Genomic DNA, 25,240 nt, shown 5'->3' on the forward strand with positions numbered 1-25,240 from the left:
ATGGATGTGGAGAAGGGTCGTCGCCGATCCAAGGGTCTGAGCAACCTGGAAAAATGTCTGGTGTTTCTCTTTGTGGCAATGGCCATTGTCTGTATTGGCCTTGTGGTCATCTACTTCACTGACAAGAAAGACTCTTATTCTCATGCAAAAGGTGAGTGTTTATACTGAAAAAAAATGCATTGTGTTCTGTTTTTTATGCACAGGTCTTACCATAATTTTTATGTGTATACATCAATCAAACTTATTGCTTCACATGTTGCAAAAGTCATCATGGTGATCAGTGGAATCCTTTAACCTGGGCTATAACTTAAAATTACCAGAATTCCAAAAGAATTCATTCATTTATTGAATTTATTGACTTTTTAAAGTTTTGCTACATATATTGCATTTATAACTTGTATAAGAGCTATCTTTAGCCTTAATTCTAGACTAACTGATTTAAACAATTCATATGCTGAGCCTCCTCAGATTATGAAACACTGCATTGTTTAAACTTCCTAGAAGAGAAAAATATATAATATAATACAATATAATACATAAGAATATAATTATATCAGTATGAAAAGATAAACATATTTTCAAAAGTATGCAACGAGATAAGCCAATGAGGTGAATGAGTTTGCTGGTGGTACATCCAATAATGTAGGAGATACCAAGATCCAAATAGCTCCTGGTGATATCCCACTCTTACTGTATTGCCAATACAGTGCACCACTTCTGCAGTAGCCAGCTGTTTCTGTCAGATGGTAGCCTAATATCCAAGCCAAAACTTTATGGATCACCTGCTGCTGCAGAATCACCACGCAGCGGCACTGATTCTACAGCAGCGAGTTGCTGTCCTCAGATGGTGTGCTGCCTCTATTTGAATATCGTAAAGGACGTTTCAGCAGCAGAACCTGCTTGATTGGATGATTTCCTTGTGATCAGACTGTCAGATTAGTACTGCTTGTGGCTTAATGTATGTATTTTATGCTAAACTTAACTGAAAGCAGGATGCAGTAAAATATGCTATGAATTGAATTGAATTGATCTGGCTCTATACTTCCTGTTGCTACATATGAATAGTAAAAAAAGGTAAAGTGATCAGATCAGAAGTCAATAATTCTAAGCTCCCAGGATGGAAAATCAATAGGATCGCCCCAGAAGAAGGATTTTTGACTGGGAAAGTTGGAAGAACCTCATCAGCTTCAAACTCAAAATTAGAGATGGGAATCGACAACCACTCCCAGTAGTTCGATTCCGTGGAATCATTAATCCACCTGTTAAACAATCCTGTTTATAGGTTCCGCCAACGTCTGACGCAGTTGCGCAATGACGTCATGTGCACGCTTCGTATTTTGGCTTAGAATGTTTCCAATATGGCGTCGAGGCAGGAGCACTCCAATGTTTGGTTAAATTTCACCAAAAAGGACAATACTAGGGTCAGTTGCAACACGTGCAGAGCTTTGATCACATAATAGGGGGAAAATACCTCCAACATGCTAGGTTTGTGTCTCTTTAAATCAGTTGTACCCATACTTCTATCAGTGAACACATCACTGTGTTGTTCATATGTGAAAAATACAGTGTAGTGAAGTATCATAAGCTTGTATTGCCAATAGTAGCTAACCCTAACCCCTGTGTTAACAATTGGTGGTCCCAGTAGGATTTGCTCATTGTTGTGTTCTTGGGTGAGACCACATTCCCAGCTTTGAGTTCCAGCCTTCAAGGCAAATTTAATCCAGCCCAACCCCATATACTTTTTGATTTAACGGGTGCCTACAGATAGCCTTTGCCACAGAGGCAGACTATTAAATCAATACCTGAAGTCTTAAAGCATCTAACCATATGTCTGCCATTTTATCTGTATTTATTTATTAGAAATTACACAAAACTGATGTGACAGTCTGATTAGCCAAGTGTGGACAAACAATCAAGTAAGTAAACAATCAAATTATACCACTTTTGTCCACACTGGAATAACTCAACAACTACCAAACACACTGTCATAAAATATAACATTCAAGGTCACCAGATGATGAATTCAAATGGCATGAGGGTTTCCCTACTTTTCCCTCCAATGTCGCCATCATGTGAACATTTTAAGGTGGCCAGTGTTTTGGTTTATGACCAAACACCTGCAGAACTGTTGACTTTCCCCTAATCTTCAGAAGCACTTTATGTTTGATGTAACAACCTAATGCTAAAAATGATAACAAGCTAAATCATGGATGATTTTCATGGTAAACATTAACTGTCCATGTGTCAACAATGTGAGCATGTTAGTATGCTGACAGCAGCATTTAGCTCAAAGGGCAGTCACATATAGCCCAGTCAGCTACACTTTTAACACCAGTATCAGACTGAGTGAAAAACATGGATTATCTTGTTACAATGTGACCCGACAGGGAGTGGTACATATTAGGCAGCAAGTAAACATTCGCCTCTTGAAATTCATGCAGTAGGAAGTAGGAAAAATTTAAATGCTTAAGGATCATCGTGACTTTGATGGCAGCGGTGTGTTCTGGTATGTTTAGGTTAGCATTTTACAAAGCAAGGGAAAGAGCAACAGGGTCATGAGCAGCTAATGCTTACTGAGTAGAAATCATAAGTGGTCCAACTCCATAGAAGGGCAACTGTGGCATAAAATCTTAGCTGTAGGTCTGTAGGTGTCAGTTAGTGGATGCCCTGGGCAGTTATCCACTGGGAATCCTTGGAAAGCATTCGGATGCTGCTGTGACACATCAAGGAGACCGTTTCATATTTATCAGCCTTTACTGATAGCAGTGGTCTCTATGTGTAAGATGTGGCCGGCCAAGGTGCAAGAATTACTTTTAGATAAGTCTGATGAATGCAACAAGGAGTGCAAGGTGTTTACATGGCCTCCAAATCCCAGAGGTGTCAGTCCAATCAAACATCTGCAGGTTGTGGAAAAAAAAAATCATATGCGGAACAGTTAATGAAATGGGCCCTGGGATGTAAATTTGTAAACGGTCTCTCATTCAAGACTGAAAGAGACACAAAACAACCACAAACGACAGTTTAGCTACAGTAGCCACAGTTTGGGGTGCTTTGTGTCTATTGTAGTAGATCTTTACAGTATTCTTTGTCTCTTCAGTCATTTAATATTTCATCATGGTTGTTTTCTTAATCAGTTTAGCTTGTTATATATCTTTGCTCATTTTACATGTTAAATGGCTGTTTTGTATTTTATATGGGGGGGGGGGGGGGGGGGGGGGGGGGGTAAGGTCCGTTAAGTCCTTTGCTACATCAATTCTACAGCTTATCTTATTTTGTGTATGTTTTGTTTTATTGATTTTTTTCTCTAGGATATATGTTGTAATTCGATGTCACTGCCAACCTGATCAATATTCTGTCCATGAATCAATCAGACTCATGGTGGCCCCACTTCAAATCATGCAGGATCTTTGGCTAAGGTCTTTGTGCCTGAGACCACACTGAAAGCTTATGTTGAGCCTGGGCTTCAAATGATTACTATTGTTGTAAGAATTAGAAGATGTCTTTTCATTAAGAAAGAACTCTACTGCACATTTTCAGTAGGAAGTATTTCAACAATATTTTTGACTAGAAAAAATAACAATGGGGAAATGGCTCATGGACTGTACTTGTATAGTACTTTCATAGTATTGTTGACCGCTCAATGGACTTTACACTACAGGCCACATTCACCCATTAGTAAGCACACTCAATATTATAAGCTATGCAGTGCTTATTCTCTATCACACACATCGATGGATGCATCAGAAGCAACACAGGGTTCAGTGTCTTGTACAGAAGAAAATAGACACAGCCAGAAGTAAACCTATATTTCCAGAAGTTGGGAGATTTTCTGAAATGCAACATATACCTAAATCTATGATCTGTTAAGTTATACAAACCGTCTTCTATTGAAAATGTATTTAGCGTCATGGAAAAGAGAATTTAACAATGATCATCACAGAAATCTTGTGTTTAACAAGAATGCACACAAGAAAACCTGCAACAATAAGCATTCTCAGTTCCCAATTAATAATGGAAGGGTGACGTGACCCAATTTTTTGAGTTTGTTGCCAGCATCAAACTCTAGATCTCTTAATTATCTAAAAACAATTAAGTTGGTCTGTGAGGACACTGAAAACAATTACCTTTATTTGTCTGTCAAATAAAGGCTTGAATGAATTTACAAATTTTAGATTTAGAGTTTTGCAGCCCTTTAGAAAACTTCCCAACTTTTCTGGAATACTTTCTACTCCACTACGTTTGTCTGACAGCTTTAGTAACAAGATGAAGATGAAGGTGTAATACAGCATACTTAAGTACTTTTACTGAGATTTGTCGGGCTGTTTTTACTTATAGTAGCGTTTTGCTTTGCTGTATTAGTTTTTGTTTTTTTTTCACGAAGAAAATTCTATTTTCCAAATCAGCAAAGTTTACGATGACACTAGTGCAGTCAGGTTGAAATGGCAGTGGACACGTATCTGATGCCTTCTTTTGTCTTTTCGGTTGTGCGAAGTGCGACCGTTGTTTATTTGCATGAGAGATGTAGAATTGATTAATTTTCAGACTTAAAGGTCATCTGCGCCCTTGGGTACAAACCTGTCAAACAAGTGTGTTGCTTATAGAACAAGCTATATAAAGTTACAAACTTGTTGACTGCTGTCACATGGATTTCGTCACATTGAAAATAAATTAAGAGATATTAAAAGTATCCATGTCCCAAAATTGAGACGGCTTGTTTTACTCAAGATGTGACCATGTTTATAATAATGTTCTGCCTAAAAGAAAACCTATCCACTCTGTTATATTTAAGCACAGCTGCACTCCAGACTCCCTGATAGAAGCTGCTCCAGCCACAGGGGAAAGCATGCTGCTGGTGTGGATGACGCAAAATGTATAATCAAGGCTCATCAGTGGATTTTGATATACTACAGCAAATACTATGAGGTTCTTTTTAATCATTAGGATTTCATGATATATGTTGTCATTCAGCTCATGCAATGTTTCTGTTAGTCAAGTAACAATTCAATATCACTGAATTGTTTTTAGTCATAGTTGGTCTCTAGTTGGTTGGCTCAATATTTTGGTCCAGGCAAAAGCATTTTAACACCTGAAAGGAGCAGCTTGGTACAAACATCCATCGCTCCCTGAGGATGACATTACGATTCCCTCACTTAATCTTGTTTTCAGGTTACAAGAATACAATCTCTTTAATGTAAGAAATGAATTGAAATACTGAAGCTTTTTCAGGATCCCAAGCCTGAGCTGGCAGTCACTGAATACACAGCAAATCATTTGCTAAGTCAGCTCTGAGGCTCACGGGCTTGTTGTTATCCAAAAATGAACGAGGATGCGTCAAAGAGAGAGTACTACTGCAGTTAGTAATATGGCTACTCTCCAAACAGGGACTATGTTGTCATGATTTCCAAAAACATAGCTCAGTGACAACGTCTGTCTTTCATTTCCAGGGTGTGGCGGTCCTCAGGAGATGACTGGGGGGTCAGGCACCTTCACCAGCGGGAACTACCCCAGCAGCTACGACAGTGGCAACATCTGCTCATGGACCATCACTGTGGACCCTGACAAGGTGACAGAAATCAGGATCCCTGCTCTTAGATAAAATCCCTTTTGAAGTTTCCCATCCTTCATGTAGAGCTATAAAAATGTTTAATAAAGGCTTCAGTTGATGTCAGAGAAAAGTAGCTTCTTTCGTAACACTTACAGCCATAGTGGATAGTATTTGAATATACCATATGCAACAAGGAGTGAATGCAATGCCACCTCTGATAAGTGACAATGATACAAAAATGAAGACTCAAGCTTTTCAATTTTCATCTTCATCTTTTTTTGGTCTGTAATGCGTACTGTACAAAGTTATTTTTCTTTTTTAAAATCAATGTCAACATCTGATCTTTTCTGAACTTTACAGGACTGTGCAGATCAAAACAGTTCAAACACTGTTGGTCTGATTTTTAATCATGAGTTTGTCAAGTTACTGTTATGGAAGCTGTCTAATGTCGGGCCAAGCAGTACAGGACATCTGGCACGAATGCAGCGGCAGCAGCAAGAACAGATGGCTGCCTTGTCTCCATCATTTTCCTCCGCTTTCCTTCCCAGACCTACAGGACTAAATAAAATCCTCGATCCTTCCCTTTCTGCCAACACGGCTGCTGTCCTTGCATGCCTCTCTCAGCAGCTGCTTTCTTTCCCTGTTTCAGCAGCTATATATTTTTTTCACACATAAACATACACAACAAAGACACGGACAGACGTTCTCTCGCACAAAAACATACAGCACTTTTCACACTGAGGACTTGCCCCTGCACTTCCTGTCAGTAGCCGCTCTTTTTTTCATCAACTTCTCAGATGTAAACGGAAAGATGAAGTGCCTCTGCATGTTTCTGCTGCAGGTGATTCATCTGTGGTTTGAGGAGTTTGCTTTGGAGGACTCAGATCTTTGTTCAACAGACTTCTTGACTCTGCGGGACACATTGGGAAGCATTGGTAAATACTTTTGCTATCTATGGGAGGAAAAAAATCATGCAAAAAATGTTAACTGTTCTATTTTAGATAGACGGGTACCTATCTAGTTGTCAAAGGGGATCCATCTATCCGTGGCCACACTCAGCTGGTGGATCTGCAGAAGAGCAAGACGCACATTAAAAGACCGAAAAACTGTGACACTTATTCAATTTTTTACAACTTTATTCTAAATGTGTTGTGTGACTCTTTAGGCAAATACTGTGGTTACATCAAACCAAAGCCGATGGTGATACTTTCCAACTTACTGATGATCAACTTCATCTCCAATGAAAGAAAAACCGACCGAGGATTCAAAGCTCATTACAGAGCTGTGGCTCCAGAGCTCGCATCAGGTAAGATTATGAGAGGAAATCTACTTCAGCTATAGGAACCTGTATCAGCTCTGACAGGAGCGGGGTAGGAGGAGGAGGAGGGTTGTACTCTGAGTATCCTTCAGTTGTCAGTGCAGCTGAAGTGTCCTTCGTTCCTGCTGCCAGAAATAGCCGGAGCTGGCGGTTTCCTCCACGGTGATCAGGGGAATCTGATGACCCCGGGCTTTCCGAAGCAGAACTACATGAATGCAGCGTTATACCAGGTACAGCCACACACATGGACAACCACAGGTCAAATGTGACAGCTACATCTGAGGGTGTATAGTTGTGGCACATCGAACGCAGACTGATGACACATCTTACTTCAACACACCTTCTTTTTGAATGATTATTTGTGTCCACTACGGTTCAGAAATATTTATACTGACGTTGCTGTAACGGATATTTTTATATTAAAGAAGATCATATAACCACAGGTATGAAGCTGAATTTCAAAGGCAGCTGCAGCTCATCAAAATTCTGTACTAGCATACAATAAACTTTTAGGTGTATGCAAATGAGCTATACATGACTTTGTATGTATCAGGTCATACTTCTTTACATTGAAGGAAAAGCACGGCGACTAAACTGATCATCTTGAAATGAAAACTTCAAAGTCATGATAACAGGAGGCACAGCTGGCACATTATTACCCTTGATTGCACTGTCAATGTTAAGCCATGAAACGATTACACAGGCCCGACAATGAAGAGGATCTTAAATCCCCCATCCTGGGCTTCAGTTTGAAGTGATTGGTAACTTTTCTACCTGCTCAGTAAATCAAACTACAACAGTCAGAAATAGAAAAAAAAAAAAAAAACAAGAAATGCAAAAATGACTATGAACGGAAGAGCCAATTAACTCAACTAACTCAAATATAAGATCACTGAGTTCAAGCTGATTCTAAACAGATGCTGAAGGTCTGCCATGAGAGCCTCTAACCTACAGATAATTGCTGACATCGACAAAGCAACAAGACAAGGTGAAAACAACAGTTTATAACCGGACAACTTATGGTCATTGTGAGGCTGTGCCCCGTGAAGTCTGGGATATTCAGAGATATTCTGCAAATGTGACAATAAAATTCCCAATACGGACGGCATTCTGTTGGCTTCGTCTGCTTCAGAGTTGCGAGACCTTTGCTTTGAGAGCTGTATTAAACCCTCGATACTGTACTTTCAGGCACCAAAACAAATTAATGACATAATTAAATTACCTTACTCTCTCAAACTACATGCAAACACACAACACCATGTAAAGAATATCAAGTAAAAGGTTATAGATTGTTTTTACAAAACTAAAGAGACTGAACATGGGACTGTAACAAAGTTATTCAGCATAATCTGTTACATAAGGGCTCAGTCATGTAATACCTGTGGCAGCAAACTTTAGTTTCTTGGCTGTTTTCTTTGTGGCTGTGAAACTCTTCCCAAACATTGTACAGACCAATACGGTGACACAGAGTGAACAGCAAGACAACAAGTGTCTTTGTCTGGGTTCCACCACTTCCATGACCGTGTCAGGCTCCGTCTTCCCAATGTCCTGGTGGCTAACCAACGCAGTGATGTACACATGGATGTCTCACACCTCATAACTGTAGTGAGGACAGGAGGGGGTAGCAGCTGTCTCTCACAGGGCTCCACTTGCCTCTACATGCGTGTCTTGTTTTAAAAAAATAAAAATAAAAAATCCTCCCCTGATTTCTTCCTAAAGGGTAACCATGTAGGTATTCATAAAACTGGTATTACCACGAATTAGCCCTGATTGCTTCGAGCCACTTTTCGTTTTGGTCAACTAGAAAGATGAAGGCTGCTTTGATTTTGGGCACATTACATACAATTTTATCCACCTCAAGGCTTTTTTTTTTCACCCTGACTTACTACATCAATGCGGAGACCTTGATAAGGTTTGTACCTTATTGATGTTGCCTTGTGAATTGTGGACTCCACCCAAGGGACAGAAACATCTTAAGGACCAGTGATGCAAGTAGTGTATACTTTTATGAAAGCATAAACAGGAAATGATCAAAATAGAAAATACAATAAAGGAAATGTTGTTTTATCATAGTGGAGAACTGCAGACAGATTAAAAACAGAGAAAACTGCACCAATTTTAAGATAAATCTGAAACAATGGAGAAAACTCGTCAAACTCGATTGTTAATCATCAAATTTGATGCTTAAATGTACATTTGACTGTACAACGGGAGTTGTTATTTACTCTTTCTGAACACATTATTACATATTTAATTCAGTCAGTCAAAGTGCTCACAGGTTATTAGATTTGATTTTTAATGCAGTTTGCAGTTTGAATTGTACCTCTGATCATGAATGATGATCTGAATCCAGATTCAAACCACCTTTACAGGTCATATAACATTGTGCCTTTTTTGCACAAAAGAAGATTTTTTAAAAAGTCCATTTTCACTTTAATCCTGATTTATATTCATAGTTTTCTGATTTTGTTATGCAGTGCACTTACATGGCTTCGTTCAACTTGAAATGGGCACTTTGTCATTTTGATTTAACTTAATTTATTATCACAAATTGAAGCAATTTATTTAAGTTGGCTCTTTTTCAATGTGAGATGGAGTTAGAGAGGGTTTAGTTTTATAGATTGTGCAAATTAACTTCAGCTGATTACTTGGAAAACGTCCTGAATACACAGATCACAGTGTTTTATGCAGTGTGTTTCCATTGATTTGTATGAAGTGCTCGACAAGACTAGAGATTTCAGATTTTCATCGCAAAGAAAATCCATTAGCTTTGGATTTCAACAGAATCATCTTGACAGCGTTTGTGGTTTTGATCAGTAATAAATGCATTTGACTACAGTAAATCAAAGTCAGGTATGATGCAAGTGTTTGCGGGCTGGCCTTGTATGCACGGTTGTGTGGTGTTACCATCTGCATCTTTGCTTGCAGCTGTGCTTTAGCTTGACAGATCACATGTGTCTGGGCAGAGGCAGACTGTGATGGAATTATTCATGCGTTACAGTATGTCGAAACGCAGCTCAAGTTGTTGCAATAAGACTAGAAAAAACATGGCGCCTATAGCTGTTCACTGCATTAATCGCAGATTTGATCTTTGTATTTTCATGAATAATGCCTGCAGTCTTTCGCCGTGTGTTTTTTTTCCATCCTTAAAATCAACTGGAACTCGCACAAGAGTCTCACGGTGCATTACAAATGACTGTTGTGTGTTCGTTTGTTTAATCAGTGGCGAATCACAGTGCCTGAAGGCGAGAGGGTCCGACTGACATTTACCTCCTTTGACCTCATTCCTGTAGTCTGTGCAGACTTTGTCGAGGTGTATGATGGCCACAAGGCTGGCTCTGCGATACTGGGTAAGTATCACATAACACACATCCAGAATGCAGTTACACTAGTTTCAAATTAATTCCAGCTGACCCACGCATTGAAGAGAGATGTGTTATACATAATACACTCTTTTCAAAGCTGGATTTGTGTAAGGAATGAGACAGAACTTAAGAAAATACTGGGATTTTTGTTCAGCATCAACAGCTATGTTTCCATGAATAAAAGATTAGCTTAATTTCAAGTTTAAAGCATTGGATAGGGATTCTATTCAAAAGCTAATGACTTTAAATCTGCCTGCATAGACTTCTGTGTGAAAGCAACACTGGTGATTTACAAATGTCAAAACAGAAATTTGGGAATGTTGCCATTATTGTGCAGGCTTCTGAGACTGTTCATCTTTTTTTTTAGGTAAATTATGTGGAGGACAAATGCCAAAGCCACTAGAGTCCAGTGGTAACACAATGGTGGTCCGTTTCAAATCTGACAATGGACTGACATCAAAAGGATTCAGTGCAACTTACACAAAGTCCAGCCTTCCACCGGTTGTTATTCCTACCACAAGTACCACAGTCACACCCAGACCTACCACACAAAACCCTCCACCTTCCACAACTTCTGGTGAGTATGCTCTCCAAACCTGGCAGCACTCCTCCTCCACTTTTGTTTTACTTAAAAGGAACAACGAATGTGTTCCAGAAACAGGGCTTTGTGGAAACTCTGTTTGTTAAGGCAGAGATGAAGAATATGTGTTTTTTCCATTCCATGAAGATGTATTTTAAACTCTGTGCACTGACTCTGTTGGATTGAAGAGGGATTCAAACTTAATCCCACATTGACACATCCGAAGACGGGTCTAGGGAAAAAAAGAAGCTTCCAACTTCCAGACAGGGAATATGAAGAGATGGTTTTGTCAGTTTCCGTTCTGTTTATTTTTGCCAGTTATTAAAGCAGAGACGTGCTGAGATTTCAGGAACAGAGAAGGACAAAAGACCCAAGTATCAGCCGACATGTAACAGGACAATTCTTTGGTAAACATAAAAACTACTTTGGGTAAATTTAGAAAAAACACATTATATCGGGTTCAAAATTTAACATTTTCCACAATTTTCTGGATGGAGGTGCATCCTGTGGCTTTTAATGCAAAGTGCTTATCACTTGAGAGAGTCACTCTCTCTACTGGCATTGTTTAAAGATTGAAACTGTCTTTTTTTTAAAAAAAGAGCAACACATAAAGCATGATTTCAAGCTTTTATTTTAAAGTGATTCGTGTACTGTATGATTCAACAGATGATGATGATAAATTAACATTACACTTAAACAGATTAATGGCAGTGACAGTTGAGAGAATGTTTCATCAACATACCTGCAACATTTAAACTTGCTCAGTGTCTGACAAAACAGTTAGAATCTAACTACCATGGCTGTAAATTTAAGCACAATCCCCCTTCAGCTTTAACATTTGGTTTTTCTTCATGGATTTACCTTCACCATGCGATGCAAATCAAAAACTGGAGGTGGCAGACATGAAATGACCCTGAGGAGCCTCTAGTGAAAGCTGCAGAGCAATTTTATCCATCTATCTGCCCGACTGCAATCAGCTAAATGTTAAATCTGATGTGTAATGAACACTAATATCATCATATAAATTCTGCTCGATCAGTTTGACGATACACCTTTGATGACTGTATTGCTCTACATGCAGTTCCCTGTGCACAAACACAGTGTAATTCACGTGATTCACCAGCTCTCCGAGTAGGAGTAGGGGAGATCTCCCTGAGCTCTATCTGTTTATCATTGTATCTAAACTGCAGGAACACAGAGAGGTTTTCTTCAGTGGCCAATTATAGTAGTTTATATTGAACCTGTTCATGGGGCAGTTTTGTGTCACAGTAAGCTGGTTCTCATCAGCTACTAATAAGAATTACAATAAACTAGATCAAATGGCTGTCGGTCACAGGGAAAAATCCAGCTTTTGATTCGGTTTCAATTCTTCTAAAAAACAATTAATATATTGAGTGAATCTGATCAATTATTGTTTCCACCACAGGTAGTGGCAGTCCGGTAATCATTAAGGGGCGAAAAGGTGTAATCCAGTCCCCAGGTTTCCCAAATTCATATCCAGCTCATTCAAATTGTTCCTGGAAGATAACTGTGTCCAAAGGATTCCTGGTTAAACTGCAGATCACTGACTTGGCCATCACTGGAGAGACTGGACAATGCAAAGAGGACAAACTGATCATCTCAGATAACTACAGCATCCTTGGTGAGCCATAACTTCATTCTTATTTAATACAATTTATCAGCTTCACTGACCTGTTTGAGACATATTTTTGAAGTTAAGTTTAATACCTTGCATCTTGTGCTTATTTGTGTGCTTTTAACTTAGTGTTTGACTCCTGACTAAACAACTAAAGGCTAATATGCATCTATGTATGTTCATCCTTGGATTGTGTTTGGTGCAGCTTGTTAGGTTAACACTTCTGTTATTACAGTATTGCTAAAGTGCTGCCCTTGTGCTGTGAAACTGTTCATCAGGATCTTCTTTGCAAAGGGCCTAGCAAACTATAAATTACCTCTCATTATTCACTTCAGTGGCTGCAGTGAGGCTGATACAGCTTTATCTATTGCTGACTTCTCAAGGACTAAAACAGTGTGGTGCAAGTACATTCACAGCAAGGCGATGAGAGTGTTTTAGCTGAGTGTGCTCGTACAAAAGCAGAAACAAGAGGAAACACTAAAAGGTCTGTTTTGAAAACCAAAAAGATATCTTTTAAAGCAGGACTTTGTCATCAATAAAGAAGAAATAACATATTGGACTGATATTCTGAGATATATTAGCCTTGACTTTATTGTGGCCCATAATAACTTGTGGCCACAGTGGGAAAAGCTTTTTTTTTCCATTTTCTCCTTTATGGATGAATAAATGCTGTAATATGTTCACACGTCTGTTCAGATAATCTGCTTCACATGGAATACCTGTGTAAGTGTAAAGTCACTAGAATATGACTAGAGTACAAAGTAGCAAACGCCAACATGATGACAAGATATCCTGCATATTGCACACTGAGGTTTCAGCTCATACTCAACTAGCGCAACTGTATATGTAATTTATATGTATATGTAATTTAGTCAGATAGTATATAAATCAGGCAGCATAGGAGCTAATAAAATAAGACGTGCTATGAAGGATTAGTATATAGCATTCAGTCAATGCAGTATCTTCAATCACACATGTACTTGCACCCAATACTGTACTGGTTAAAAAATGCTTATCCTCCACTGTTCCTCCTACAATCTTTCCCAATTCCTGGCTTTAATCTCTCTATTTACTTTCCTCTTTTGCTTCTGTTCTTTCTCTCCCTCATTCTCAGGTACACACTGTGGCTTCGTCCTTCCCCCGCTGGTGGTCAGCGCCAGCGACACAATATTTGTCACCTTCCAGTCTGACAGCCGCCTCACAGACCGAGGATTCTCTGCTAAGTGGGAGGCCGTGTATCCTGAGGATATCGCAGGTACCAAGGACTCTTACAGGAGTACAGCAGACACACGCAGGAACACACTCGCATGTTGCTGAAATGACATAATATAAGCAACGTGAGGTCTGTCAAACCACAGCCCAAAGTACAGTGTTCAGCAGAAAGAGATGAATAAAACTTCATCACAACTATCCGGTCAGAAAGAGAATTAAAACCCCATGCGTGTTATAAGTGATTCTAAACCAGCAATAGTAATGTTTCTCAATCAATATACAACTATCTGAATTCTTTACATTACTTACAATAGATGTAATGTTTCTATTAATTCAGCTTTTCAGCGAGCTAACATCGATTCACAAAATGGAACAAAATACTAATCTGACTGATCAAGTTGTTGTATTTTACTTTTTCCCACGATTAGGTTTTGGATCTATTCCTCAAGACACTCTTGTATGCATAATGCAGCTTCTCTTCATTTCTCAAATCGTGCATCTCATACAGTTTCTTTAATTTCTTCTTTATGTTTCAGAAATCCAGGGTTGTGGCTTTTCTTCCAAAGAGGAAAGTGGGGTTATCAAGTCCCACAACTGGCCTATGAACTACAAGGCTAACACCGAGTGCATGTGGAACATCGCTTTGCCGATAAAGAAAAAAATTACACTGATATTCACTCACTTTGACCTAGAAGCCCAAGATTTCCTAACATCCAAGTGCTATGATAACATAATGCTGTATGACATCAATAATGTCACTAATGCTCTCATTCAAAAACACGGTGAGGAGGTTTATTACACTTTTTACTTTCCCCAAAACATTTTTCAAGTATAATATTTACTACATTGAAATCAAATCATCAGCAATTATTTGATTAACTCTGCTTATTTTTACTGAGTAAAACTGGGCACGTATGCTGGTAAAGTGCAGATGAGTGCGCCTGCGAGTTCTGGAGCTTATTCATTTTTTTATCTACATTCTACAAATTACTCTTTCAATCCATTTAGGTCCATTTTGTGGAACAAAACTACCAAGCACCATCCAGACAAAAGGCAACAGGCTGATGATTCGTTTTCATACGGACTTGTTTACTGAGGGAAAAGGCTTCAGAGCCTACTGGACTACAAACCCCAGTCTGCCTGCTCCCACTGAGCCACCTGTGCTGCCCAACCCCTGGGACAACATCACCATAGGTTGAGTATCTGTGCTGCCACAACATTTGCTGCAAGTGTCGCTCAGCAATTTGAGCAAACATTTTATGTCACGACTCAGCTCTGCTAGGGACAGCAGAAGGTGACATAAAAGATGCAGAGATGTTAAAGTAGAGTTAGATGAGGTGTTCTGTGGAAAAGGAAGTCAACAGGGGACATAAACAGAGGAACTTAGGGAGGAAGGTGCTACTCAAATCAATAAATAATCAAACTATAAAAGACTCCGATTTAAGACCAATTACTTACGAAAGGAACAACCAAAAACACCTCAGTAACTACACCAAACCAAACTAAAATGCATCAAAGAGAAGCACCTCCCGACCTGGCATATTTCAGAGCAATAGAATATACCAAGGTGTGTGAAGATAAACAAACCAACACCTCACCCATCACCAGAAAGTAGTTTAAACTTCAAATACGCAGCCACACGAAATAAACTACAATATGTCTAAACCATGGAATGACCAGCTGTTCTCAGAGCCACAGCTGCCACCTAGTGAAGGTTTCCAGGAGCATTTTAAGCGAGAGGTGTGTGCTGGCAGCTGTTGCAGTTGGTGCAGAAGGCTGTGACACTGTCCAATGGGCTCTTGCTGGAGGCTGGCAGAAGGGTTCAGGGGGCCAGTCGTCACCGGGCGCCAAACCACCAACTTTGTATAAAATAGAGGGAGAAAAAGCCATCATATCTACCCAAACCCTTAACACTTCTCTTCATTCGAGAACAGTTTTCTATATAGTTATAAAGATAAAAAAGCAAAATGGATAATGATAATCCAGGCTTTAAACATGAGGGTGTGCTGCTTTTTATTATCTAATCATCATAAAATGAATGCTTTCATCCTTTTTCTTATGTCTGGACACAATGGTCAATTATAAGATATGGCCTAAGGTTTTAAGGAAATTGAGATAACTGGCGACCTGTCCACAGTGTACCCCACCTCTTGCCCTACGGTAGCCGAGATAGGCCCCATTCCCCCCTGAGATCCTGAATTGGATTAAGTAGGTATAGAAAATGGGTGGATGGATAAAATGAGATATTTAGGAGGAAACAGTCTCATTTAATACACAGCTTACTGATACTGAAAACAGTGGTTAGCTTCAGCCCTTAATGTACCAGTTTCAGTGTACAACAGCATCTCTTTAGAAACAACATAAATATACTTTTAAAAAACAGCCATAAATGTCTATACTATTCTATGACATGTATCATAAAGTATTGCATTAAATATGTATTTACAACTCTGTCCGGTTTTATTACAGTATGCACTGTACTCAGGTTAAAAGAGTCATTTTTTCAAAACTGGCAAGAGTTTCAAACAGCTTTGAGGATGCACACACACACCTTCCAGCTATTCGTCGGATTCATGCTCCCTCTCACACCCTTCCCTTCCTCCCATCTCCCAGATGTGCAGTTAACCAAGGTGATTTGGTGTGCTGGGATCACAAAGTGAGGTGACCTAGTGCTTCACTTTCCTTCCTTTCTGGTTGTCACTTGATTTCCATTCGTCACCCAGGGATGAGCCCCAGGTGGCCCAAGCAGCTGCCAAACCAATTGCTGAAATGGTGTTTTATAGATGGACTCAGCTGTGTGTAGGATTTTTTTTTAAAACCCAAGCAGTGAAAGAGTTGCACTATTTGTGAGGTGACAGAGGTAAAAAGTGACCAAGGGAGAAAATATGAGATGAGTGTGACAGGAATAATTTACTCTTTGGGTGACCAAAATAAATTTACAGCTCAACATAAAATCAGGTTGTGACAGCAGGGTCGTGATATTATGTTTGCATGTAGATATAAAGATGCACTGAAGACATTACTGCAGACAAATAGCTCAGGGAGACCAAACCCAGAGGGACAAACAGCAATGTCAGCTCTGTGTTTCTGGAAAATTGTTTCTATACCCAGTGATAGAGAAGCACTGTCCTGCAGCAAAGAGGTTAATCTGTCAGAAGCAGTTTTGTGCTGTGTACTCTGGCTTTATTCATACACAAGCAAACTACTTGTAGATTGGCCCAGTGCATGTGGGAAACCAGCCATTCCTCCTGCAGTTGTGTCACGCATTGTAAACGGAGAGGCAGCCATACCGCACTCCTGGCCCTGGCAAGTGTCCATGCAGGTGAGAATCTCCTCTAATAAATGTAGGAAAATCCACCGATGGATACAACCTTAGAAGTCACCTGATCAGTTACAATTTCCTCATTGAATCACAATCTATTTTTTCCTTTTTTCAGTTTTGTCCCTATATCTCGTGTTAATCCAATGACTTACTGCATGGATAAAAAATACAAACTGGTTTTCTTCTCTGCTTGTTGGTGTGTGTTTGATTCAGGTCTGGCCAACTAGTCAGTCAGAACCCACTTTCTCCCATATCTGTGGTGGAACTCTAATTCACAAGAACTGGGTACTTACAGCAGCCCACTGCTTCATAAGGTAATTAACTGAATGAAAATGGTATTTTAGAAATGTTCCAGAGAAAGCTAAACTGGAGAGAAGTAATTCAGGTTTTTAATGCCCCCAACCCCTTTTTTTTTTTTCAGAGTTCTCCTCAAGCTTCCTGGAAGCCTATTTGTGTAATTTCAGTAGGCAGTTATCTGTGTCTGAGCTTTAACCCTGGGCTTATTACAGTGTAAGAGCTGTGCCTTGTTAGAGGTGCCTCAACACCTTGGCTAATGGGCTACAGTGTCGTTTTCTTTTTTGTAAAACATGCATTCTAGCACTGCAACAAATGTATTTCTCATATCTCTGTAGATTTGCTGACAGTGATATATGTACTGTGTGTTTACCGTACCCCATGGAGTATACCATCTGATTAATTTCCTATCCAGATATGCAGATGAGCTGCAACGCTGGCGCATGTGCCTCGGCAAACACAACCTGACCTACACAGAGCCGAGTGAACGCTGCATCAACATATCTGGGATCTATCGCCATGAAGGCTTCAAGTATCCCACCGTGCCAACGGTGGAATTTGACATAGCTCTGCTCAGGCTACAGGAGGAGGTGACACCCAGTGATGAGATATCATATGCCTGCCTTCCCTCTGAGGAGGAGGTCCTACCTGAAGGAAAGAAGTGCTACGCCACCGGCTGGGGAGATGAGACAGGTGTCATTTCTGCTTCACTTTTTAACGTTTGCATATTTATGCTGATATAGTCAACAGAAGTCCTTAACTTTAGGTGCTGCTTTAAAGTGATATGATAGTAAAAAAAAAAAAAAACCTGTAACCCAACAGGACTCTGCTAAAGAATCGCTGCATAGTTTGCATGCCATCTGCTGGACTTGATGTGCAAATACCTTCTGTTTTGGTGTGCTTTATCAGGTGATTCACTTAATGCTAAAGCTTCAGAGACCCTCAACCAGGTCGCTCTGCCTGTGGTGCCATATGCCACCTGCAAAAGGATGGATTACTGGTGGTTCCAGGTCAAGCCCTCCATGATCTGCTGTGGTTACACGCTGCCTGATGAGCTACAGTCTGTCTGTCAGGTAAAATAAGTAATTCAGGAAGTGCTACAATGTGCTGACAAACAATGAAATTACTTCTTTTTTTTTCATGCCACTGTGTTTTAATAGCTATGAGTGACTTTGACAGGGAGATTCAGGTGGTCCACTGGTTTGTCAGGATACCCCTGGAGGCCCCTGGGAGGTTCATGGTATAACCAGCTTTGGCCCAATTGGATGCATTATGGATAAGAAGCCCTCCGTGTTCACCCGCTCCTCTGCCTACCTCCCCTGGATCGCAAACGTCATCCGCAGAGACATTTACACTGAGCACAGTATGCATCCAGCTGCCTAAACTGACACTTTGCTCCCAAAGTCAACATGTGACAAATTCAGAGTGTATTGCTTGTTTTCACCGTCTGTCCTTCGTTTGTAGCATCTGGTTGTGGAGGGCCAAAGGACCTGACTGGCACAGGAGGTACCATATCCTCTATGGGTTATCCTGGCAGCTACAGCAACAAAGCCCACTGCCAGTGGAACATCCGAGTGCCTGCAGGCAAACTGGTCCATCTCCATTTCAACAGCTTCTCCCTGGAGGAGAGTCAAATGTGTATGAACGACAAAGTCAGCCTCACAGACAAAGTGGGAAATCTCGGTATGTTCTAAAGTCGTTCTTCAAAAGTTACCTGTCTGGCAAAATAAGTTTAATAAAATTAAACTAGAGGAAACAATGAAAATATCTTGGGAAAAGAATCCACACAAAACAAAAATACAATTTCAACAACATTATAATCTAATATGTAAAAGTCTGTCAAATAAATGTGATAGACAGACAGACAGACATGTTCAATCTCAACACATAATAAGACAGAGATAAAGTGATTGCCTTGAAAGTAGTTGAATTGTTTAAACATTTTATAGGAGAGTAGTTGTCCCATTATCCGTCTGAGCCTGCAGCTGTGCCACTTGTCTCTAATGTCTTAGTCTTAAAAACTTTTTACTGTGCTTGAGAGCATTTATTTGGGTATTTGAAGTCCCAACTTAAAAACTTAAAAAACTCTGAAAATGTGTCATTTAGTGAACCGCTCATATTTGGTGAGTAAACCTACATCACTCTACAAGGTTATCTTATCCAGCCTTAAAAACTCCTTTGCTCTTGCTTTTTACTTTGTCATTAACACCACATCTCATCTCAAGTTCTATCGCTCACTTAAGCAAAGAAAGATATGAGCTACATATTCTCTACCAATACTTTGTTTAATATTCTAATGTTTCTAATTGTCAATCCTAATTCCCATGTACCTTTGAATGAATCATCACAACAGTTAATGTTCGCCACTTAAAACTTAACTTTAAACTCAGAGGAATGGAGCAACAGTGAAGTCCAGAGTTTATGGAGCGAAGGATGTGTGTTCTCAGTGATGTTATAAACTGGCCAGTGCCCATTAAATGTTGCACAGTGTCTTTTAAGAACTAGAGCCATTTAACACATGACTTGTGCTGACATTGTGCCTAAAAGAGGAATCAGTAGCCTACCAGCTGTCCATGGTCAAACTGCAGATGAGGGAAATGTCTGTATCTGAGGAAAACAATTTGCTAGTCAAGTATTTTCCTGTCAGTTCTGTGTGTGATCTAATCTCTCAAGCTATTTACCATTTGTTCCCTAATACTGTAATTACATGTTCAAAAGTTTTATAAATGCGATACATTTGAAAAGATGCAGACCCTGAGGAAGTGAGGGGCAGAGCTAAGCTGAGTGGGTCACTAAATGACCTACAATAGGTGTAAATTAATGGAAGAAGAATGAGCTGATGTACTGTATCTGTTATTTGAATCAAAGTGTGTCACATACATTTTAATAGGACCTCAGGAAATTATGATGGACTGAGGAAAAACAGGCAAATTATGTCAACTTTTAATGTAACATGCATACAATGAATGTGTCATGCATGTAAACATTGGAAAAAATCCAGGCTAAGACTTCTTCACATTTACTTCAGGCACCTACTGCAGTCATTCCCCCCCTGCCGATGTGGTAAGTGATGGAAATACACTCAGCATCAGCTTCTCCTCCAATGACAAGGTGGTGGACACAGGCTTCTCTGCCACCTGGAGAGCAGTGGACCCTTCAGAGGGTAAGACAGGGAAAAAATAAATAAATAAATGAAGACAAAATGAAAATGTCTCATTTTCGTGCATTCCCTCTTCTATTTGCTTCCATCTTCACCTGTTCCATTACAGCTCCTTGTGGAGGAAGTTTCAGCAGTGAAAAGGGTGAAATCACTTCTCCAAACTGGCCCAATGACTACCAAGGCCAGACTGTGTGCACATGGCGTATCAGCATTCCCTCATCAAAAAGTATCCATATAGCCTTCACTCACTTTGAACTGCAAGCTGTTAACATGCAGGGGAACTGTGTGGACTATGTGGAGATCTTTAATGGAGAAAGCATGGCATCACTAGGTTAGTTTGCATTCCACGAATGTTTCTCTGTCCACTTTGTGTTCTACATTAGCCTGTACAGTTTACTACTCACAGCTGTGGGGAAAGTTGTAACTTTTTGTCTGTTTTGCAGGTCGGTTCTGTGGCTTTGCCTCACCACCAAACTTCACCATCCCCAGCAACACAGCTGTCATTCGCTTTCTTAGTAATGGAGCTAATCAAGAGAAAGGCTTCCGTGGTTACTGGACCACTGATGCCAGTGTCATCCCAACTTTACCTTCCCTTCTTCCAAATCCATGGGACAAAATCACCATCAGTGAGTGCAGAGAAAGATCTATATGTAGCAGCCCTGCAACTCTGATGTGGTTTTATAAGGAGGCTCAATGGGTTTAGTATATATACATTTAGCATGTGTCTTTGTTATTGTTCTGATTGTAAAATATTTAATCGAATATACTTTCTTCTCTCAGATTGGCCAACAAGTTGTGGAAACCCAGCAGTAAAACCAAAAAAAGCCACTCCAAAGGTGGTTAATGGGGAAGAGGCGACCCCCCACTCATGGCCGTGGCAAGTCTCCATGCAGGTACAATTAACTCCTGCATTTCTGTGTTCCTGGTTTCAGTGATTGAAGTGTTTTCATTTTGAATTAAAAAAAATCCTCTCTTCCCAGGCTTCACCAATGTTTTCCACCCCTTATACGCATCGTTGTGGAGGCTCTTTGATTCACGAGGAATGGATCTTAACTGCTGCTCACTGTTTCATGGCGTAAGAATTACAACTGCCTGTGTTACATTCAATTCAAACACGTTTTTAATGTGATAAAAACTGATGCATTTGAAATAACAATGCAGCCGTTTGAAGGATTTATCACTTGCCCTCTTTAGTGTCATCTCACTATTTAACTGTGTTTGCCCGATTCTTTCATTGGAAGCCCAAGAACAAGCTGGAGAAATCATAAGTTAAACAAAGTATTTATTATTGGTCACAGGTAAAGTATGGCAGCGCTGGACTGTGACAGAGCTCCCGCAAGGAATCAGCCCGAGCTCCTATATCCGGAAACATTTCATATTTACGTTCACTTTTATCTCACAGAGGTTGTACTTACACTCGACAGAGTATATTTGGCCAGTTTTTAGGGACATGAGCAGGCCGACCACCATCTTCGTCTTGTTCTTTGGATGTGATAAACAACCTGTGTGTGTGCGTGTGTGTGTGAGGGTTGTTTTAGGTGTGTATCTAATGTACCAGACCTATGTGACCTAATAGAGACACTTTATCTGACCCAGTTGTTTTGTCCCGTTATGTCATCTTAAAGTCTTGGACCATTCAAGGACATACACTGGTTGTATGAGCAGTGGAAAAGTACAAACTAGGAACACAGGTTATTTAACACAGAATATGAATACATAATGTTTAAGAACAAAGCCAATTACAACAACTGTTAACATCATTGTTGTACATTCTCAGTGTTCACATAGGGTTGCTTAAAGCACTGTACACGGGCTGCACGGTGGTGTGGTGTAGAGGGCTGCATTGAGATTGGGTCCCGCCGGGTCTCAACTCAAATCTCGCGGGAGCGGGCGATGTGAACTTTGCTGAGGGCGGGAGCGGGCGGCAAAAAAAAACAAAAAAACACTGCGGGATCGGGATGTAGCCTAGCGACAGGATGTCAATAAATGATGTGGAAAGGAAACTCAAAGAAGGTCTTTACAGCACAAAGACAAAGCAAGGCAAGTCTGACATTTGGAGAAGTTTCTCAGTTGTCCATGAATCTCTTTATTAATAGCTTATACAATTACGTGTTTTCTCCTGCGGGACGAGAGAAGATACAACATCAATGCATTTCTATTATAGTGCGGGCATAAATTCTCAAAGTTTTGCGGATGCGGGCGGGAGTGTTACAAACACGTTGCGAGTGCGGCCGGTAATGGTCAGAAATTCAGCGGGAGCGAGATGAAGAAAACAGTCCCGCGCAGGGCTCTAATGTGGTGTTTAGCACCGTCGCCTCACAGCGAGAGGGTTCAAATATTTGAAGAAAAAAATAAGGATGCTCATAAAATTTCACGGCAATTATCTTGTCTGTGCTGCCCCAGCAGCTCTCAAACAATGAACAAGTCATAAACGAGTCATAAGGAAGTCCTTATTATCCTCCAAACATTTATCTCCCATCTGCTCTGCAGCCCACTGAATGAACCATCCTACTGGCGTATGTGTCTTGGCAAGCACCACATGAACTCCTCCAATGACGTTCCCTCAGCTGAGGTGTGCTACAAGGTGGATGGGATCGTCCTTCATGAGGGGTTCGCCTACGAGCAGGGTCACAATGACGTCACCAACGACATTGCTCTGGTGCATTTGACCAAACCCGTCAGTATGACGAGGGAGATCAGCCCCGTATGTCTGCCAAAACCGGGGGCCCTGATGCCTGCGGGGACACTGTGCTTTGTCACCAGCTGGGGAGATGAGAAAGGTTGGAGCAGTCACACGTTTTACTTTGCTGTAAAGGAGCTATCTGATACTGCCATGAGAACAAAAATAAGACCCCAGCAGCAGTGGGGGTCTTTGATTTATTGATACAAAACGTTTATAGGTTGCATTCAATCTTTGCAGGTTACATTTCTATTCAATTTGCTGTGGCCTTGGCTCCGTTAGAAAAGATGAGGAGAATTACATGATAGCATTATACTTTTCATTGCTCTCTCAGGTAACCTGCTCCCCAAAGTGGCTGAAAAGCTTAACCAGGCAGCCCTCCCTGTTATCGACTTCCAGACCTGCAGTAAGCCTGCATATTGGTGGGACACCCTCCGGCCCTCCATGATCTGCGCTGGCTTCAAGTCCCCGGATGAACTTAAGTCAGCCTGCCAGGTTAGAAAAAAAACAAAATAAATTCTGCACTGAAAATAGCTGTAGATGAATTTCATCCACTAAGTACTATCGCCTCTTCAGCTTACAAATGTTATATAACAGCAGTGGCCTCTAATGATTGAGCTTCCTTTTTATGTAACACCCTGCAAACCGTTTTGTTTGTGGTCATTCAGCCTTGACTCGAAATAGTTGCTGCCCAGTTTCCGGGCATAATTAGTCAAAAGCACAATGGAACGTTATTTGTTTGCTAATGGGCATCCCAACACAAGCAGGGACGTGGGATGATTAAAAAGATGGTGCTGTAAAAAGCTCTAAATATTATTGTCAGGTTTAACAGGAGACTGTCCTTTACTGATTCTAGATCACCAGTAATAACTTATAGCATCTGCAAGATTTGAGCAGTGCAGAACATGATTAATCTTTGCTGATTTCCTTGTCCTGCTCTCCTGTAGGGTGACTCAGGGGGTCCTTTTGCCTGCACAGCAGCGGGAACAAACGCAGCCTGGGAGGTGCACGGTGTTGTCAGCTTAGGACAACAAGGCTGCATCAGAGACAAGAAACCTTCAGTGTTCACCCGGGTCTCTGCCTTCAGTGACTGGATCAATGGCAACATCAAGAAGTTTATGTATAAGAGTGGCAAAACCGTCTAAAACTGAAACCTTAAAACAAAGATTTTCTCAGGGATTGTTGCTCATTTTTGTTGTATTTTAGGCTGCTTTTCATCCTGTAAAAGTCCATTAGATCTTTAACAAATCAACAAAGAAATTGTGCAAAATTTTTATAAAAAACTGCATTTATTGTGGACTATATTTTATTCAAAGAACAGGTTTATCGCCTAATATGTAAGAAAAAAATATACATTTTGAATATGTATCTTTGAGTAAACCACTAAACCATAATTTTTTTCTCTAACCTGTTGTGTAATTTCCTATAAATAAAATAATTTTAAAGAGATTATTCATCTTTATTATGACTTTATAAGATTCTGAATGTGTTATAAGATAACCTTTATAACCTCTTATGATGATAAGAAAAGGTTCAAATCGAACCTTTTCAGATGTTTTCTTGATTATTAAGTCTTAAGGTTCTGATTAACACAAAATCATAAGTGAAAAAGCAGAATCCAATTCTCTTCAGATCAGCCTTCCAGGCCTCCGTGCTGTTAGACTCTGTCCTGCCTTTCAACCTCATTTGGTAGCAGATGAATCCTGCTGGGCATTTTCAAGTTTGGGGTTTTAAGTCCCCTGGTCACATGACCAGTCCACCAAGCCAATGGGAGAGCTCGGCTCAGGTTTCAGCCCAGGAGAACAGAGGGGAATAAAGAGGGAGGAAGAGAGAAGTAATAATCTGTGCTCATGGGCAGGACAGTCTGCTGGTAGTGACAACACTTCTTTGCTCTTTCTCCTTGCCTGGATTATCTTTGTTGTAGTTTTGGAGTTTTCAAATGGCACACATTAAGACTACAGAGAGTCCCACCACTGGGCACAGTTCAAGAGTGTGTCGTGGAACAGAGTGAGAAGAGGACAGAAGCAGTTTTTCCCCCCACATCTTTTAGCCTCTGCAGGCATTTTTTTTCTGCTGTGGAAGAATGGGGGCAGGAGCTATGACCATCTGTGTGAGTAAAAGCAACGAT

General features: G+C 40.3%; 3 protein-coding genes across 6 annotated transcripts in view; 2 read left to right on the forward strand and 1 right to left on the reverse strand.

Moving 5' to 3' along the window:
* Positions 1-25,065, forward strand: LOC140304892 (ovochymase-2). Its single transcript, XM_072383697.1, has 27 exons — positions 1-151; positions 5,445-5,563; positions 6,387-6,480; positions 6,711-6,851; positions 6,996-7,093; positions 10,087-10,213; positions 10,596-10,805; positions 12,235-12,450; positions 13,559-13,699; positions 14,193-14,438; positions 14,665-14,850; positions 16,869-16,978; positions 17,192-17,292; positions 17,688-17,965; positions 18,182-18,345; positions 18,452-18,635; positions 18,737-18,955; positions 20,301-20,435; positions 20,542-20,763; positions 20,876-21,058; positions 21,213-21,325; positions 21,413-21,507; positions 22,923-23,212; positions 23,447-23,607; positions 24,060-24,210; positions 24,704-24,768; positions 24,868-25,065. The coding sequence occupies exons 1-27, from the start codon at positions 1-3 to the stop codon at positions 25,063-25,065; spliced, it is 4,398 nt and encodes a 1,465-aa protein (XP_072239798.1).
* The window catches only part of herc3 (HECT and RLD domain containing E3 ubiquitin protein ligase 3), a 117,917-nt gene that overhangs the window by 16,203 nt on the left and 76,474 nt on the right, over positions 1-25,240 (reverse strand). The gene's annotated exons all lie outside the window — the stretch shown is intronic.
* The window catches only part of fam13a (family with sequence similarity 13 member A), a 49,937-nt gene continuing 49,661 nt past the window's right edge, over positions 24,965-25,240 (forward strand). For 2 of the 4 annotated variants that reach the window (XM_072384930.1, XM_072384929.1), the window contains exon 1: positions 24,968-25,222. In XM_072384930.1, the coding sequence (XP_072241031.1) occupies positions 25,196-25,222 (27 nt within the window). In that variant the 5' untranslated portion in view covers positions 24,968-25,195. Of the gene's footprint in view, positions 25,223-25,240 lie in introns of all 4 variants that reach the window. The other 2 variants (XM_072384928.1, XM_072384931.1) reach the window with 2 other exon arrangements.

Source organism: Leuresthes tenuis, unplaced genomic scaffold, assembly GCF_036924035.1.
Source record: "Leuresthes tenuis unplaced genomic scaffold, fLeuTen1.0.hap1 SCAF_4, whole genome shotgun sequence".
NCBI lineage: Eukaryota > Metazoa > Chordata > Actinopteri > Atheriniformes > Atherinopsidae > Leuresthes > Leuresthes tenuis.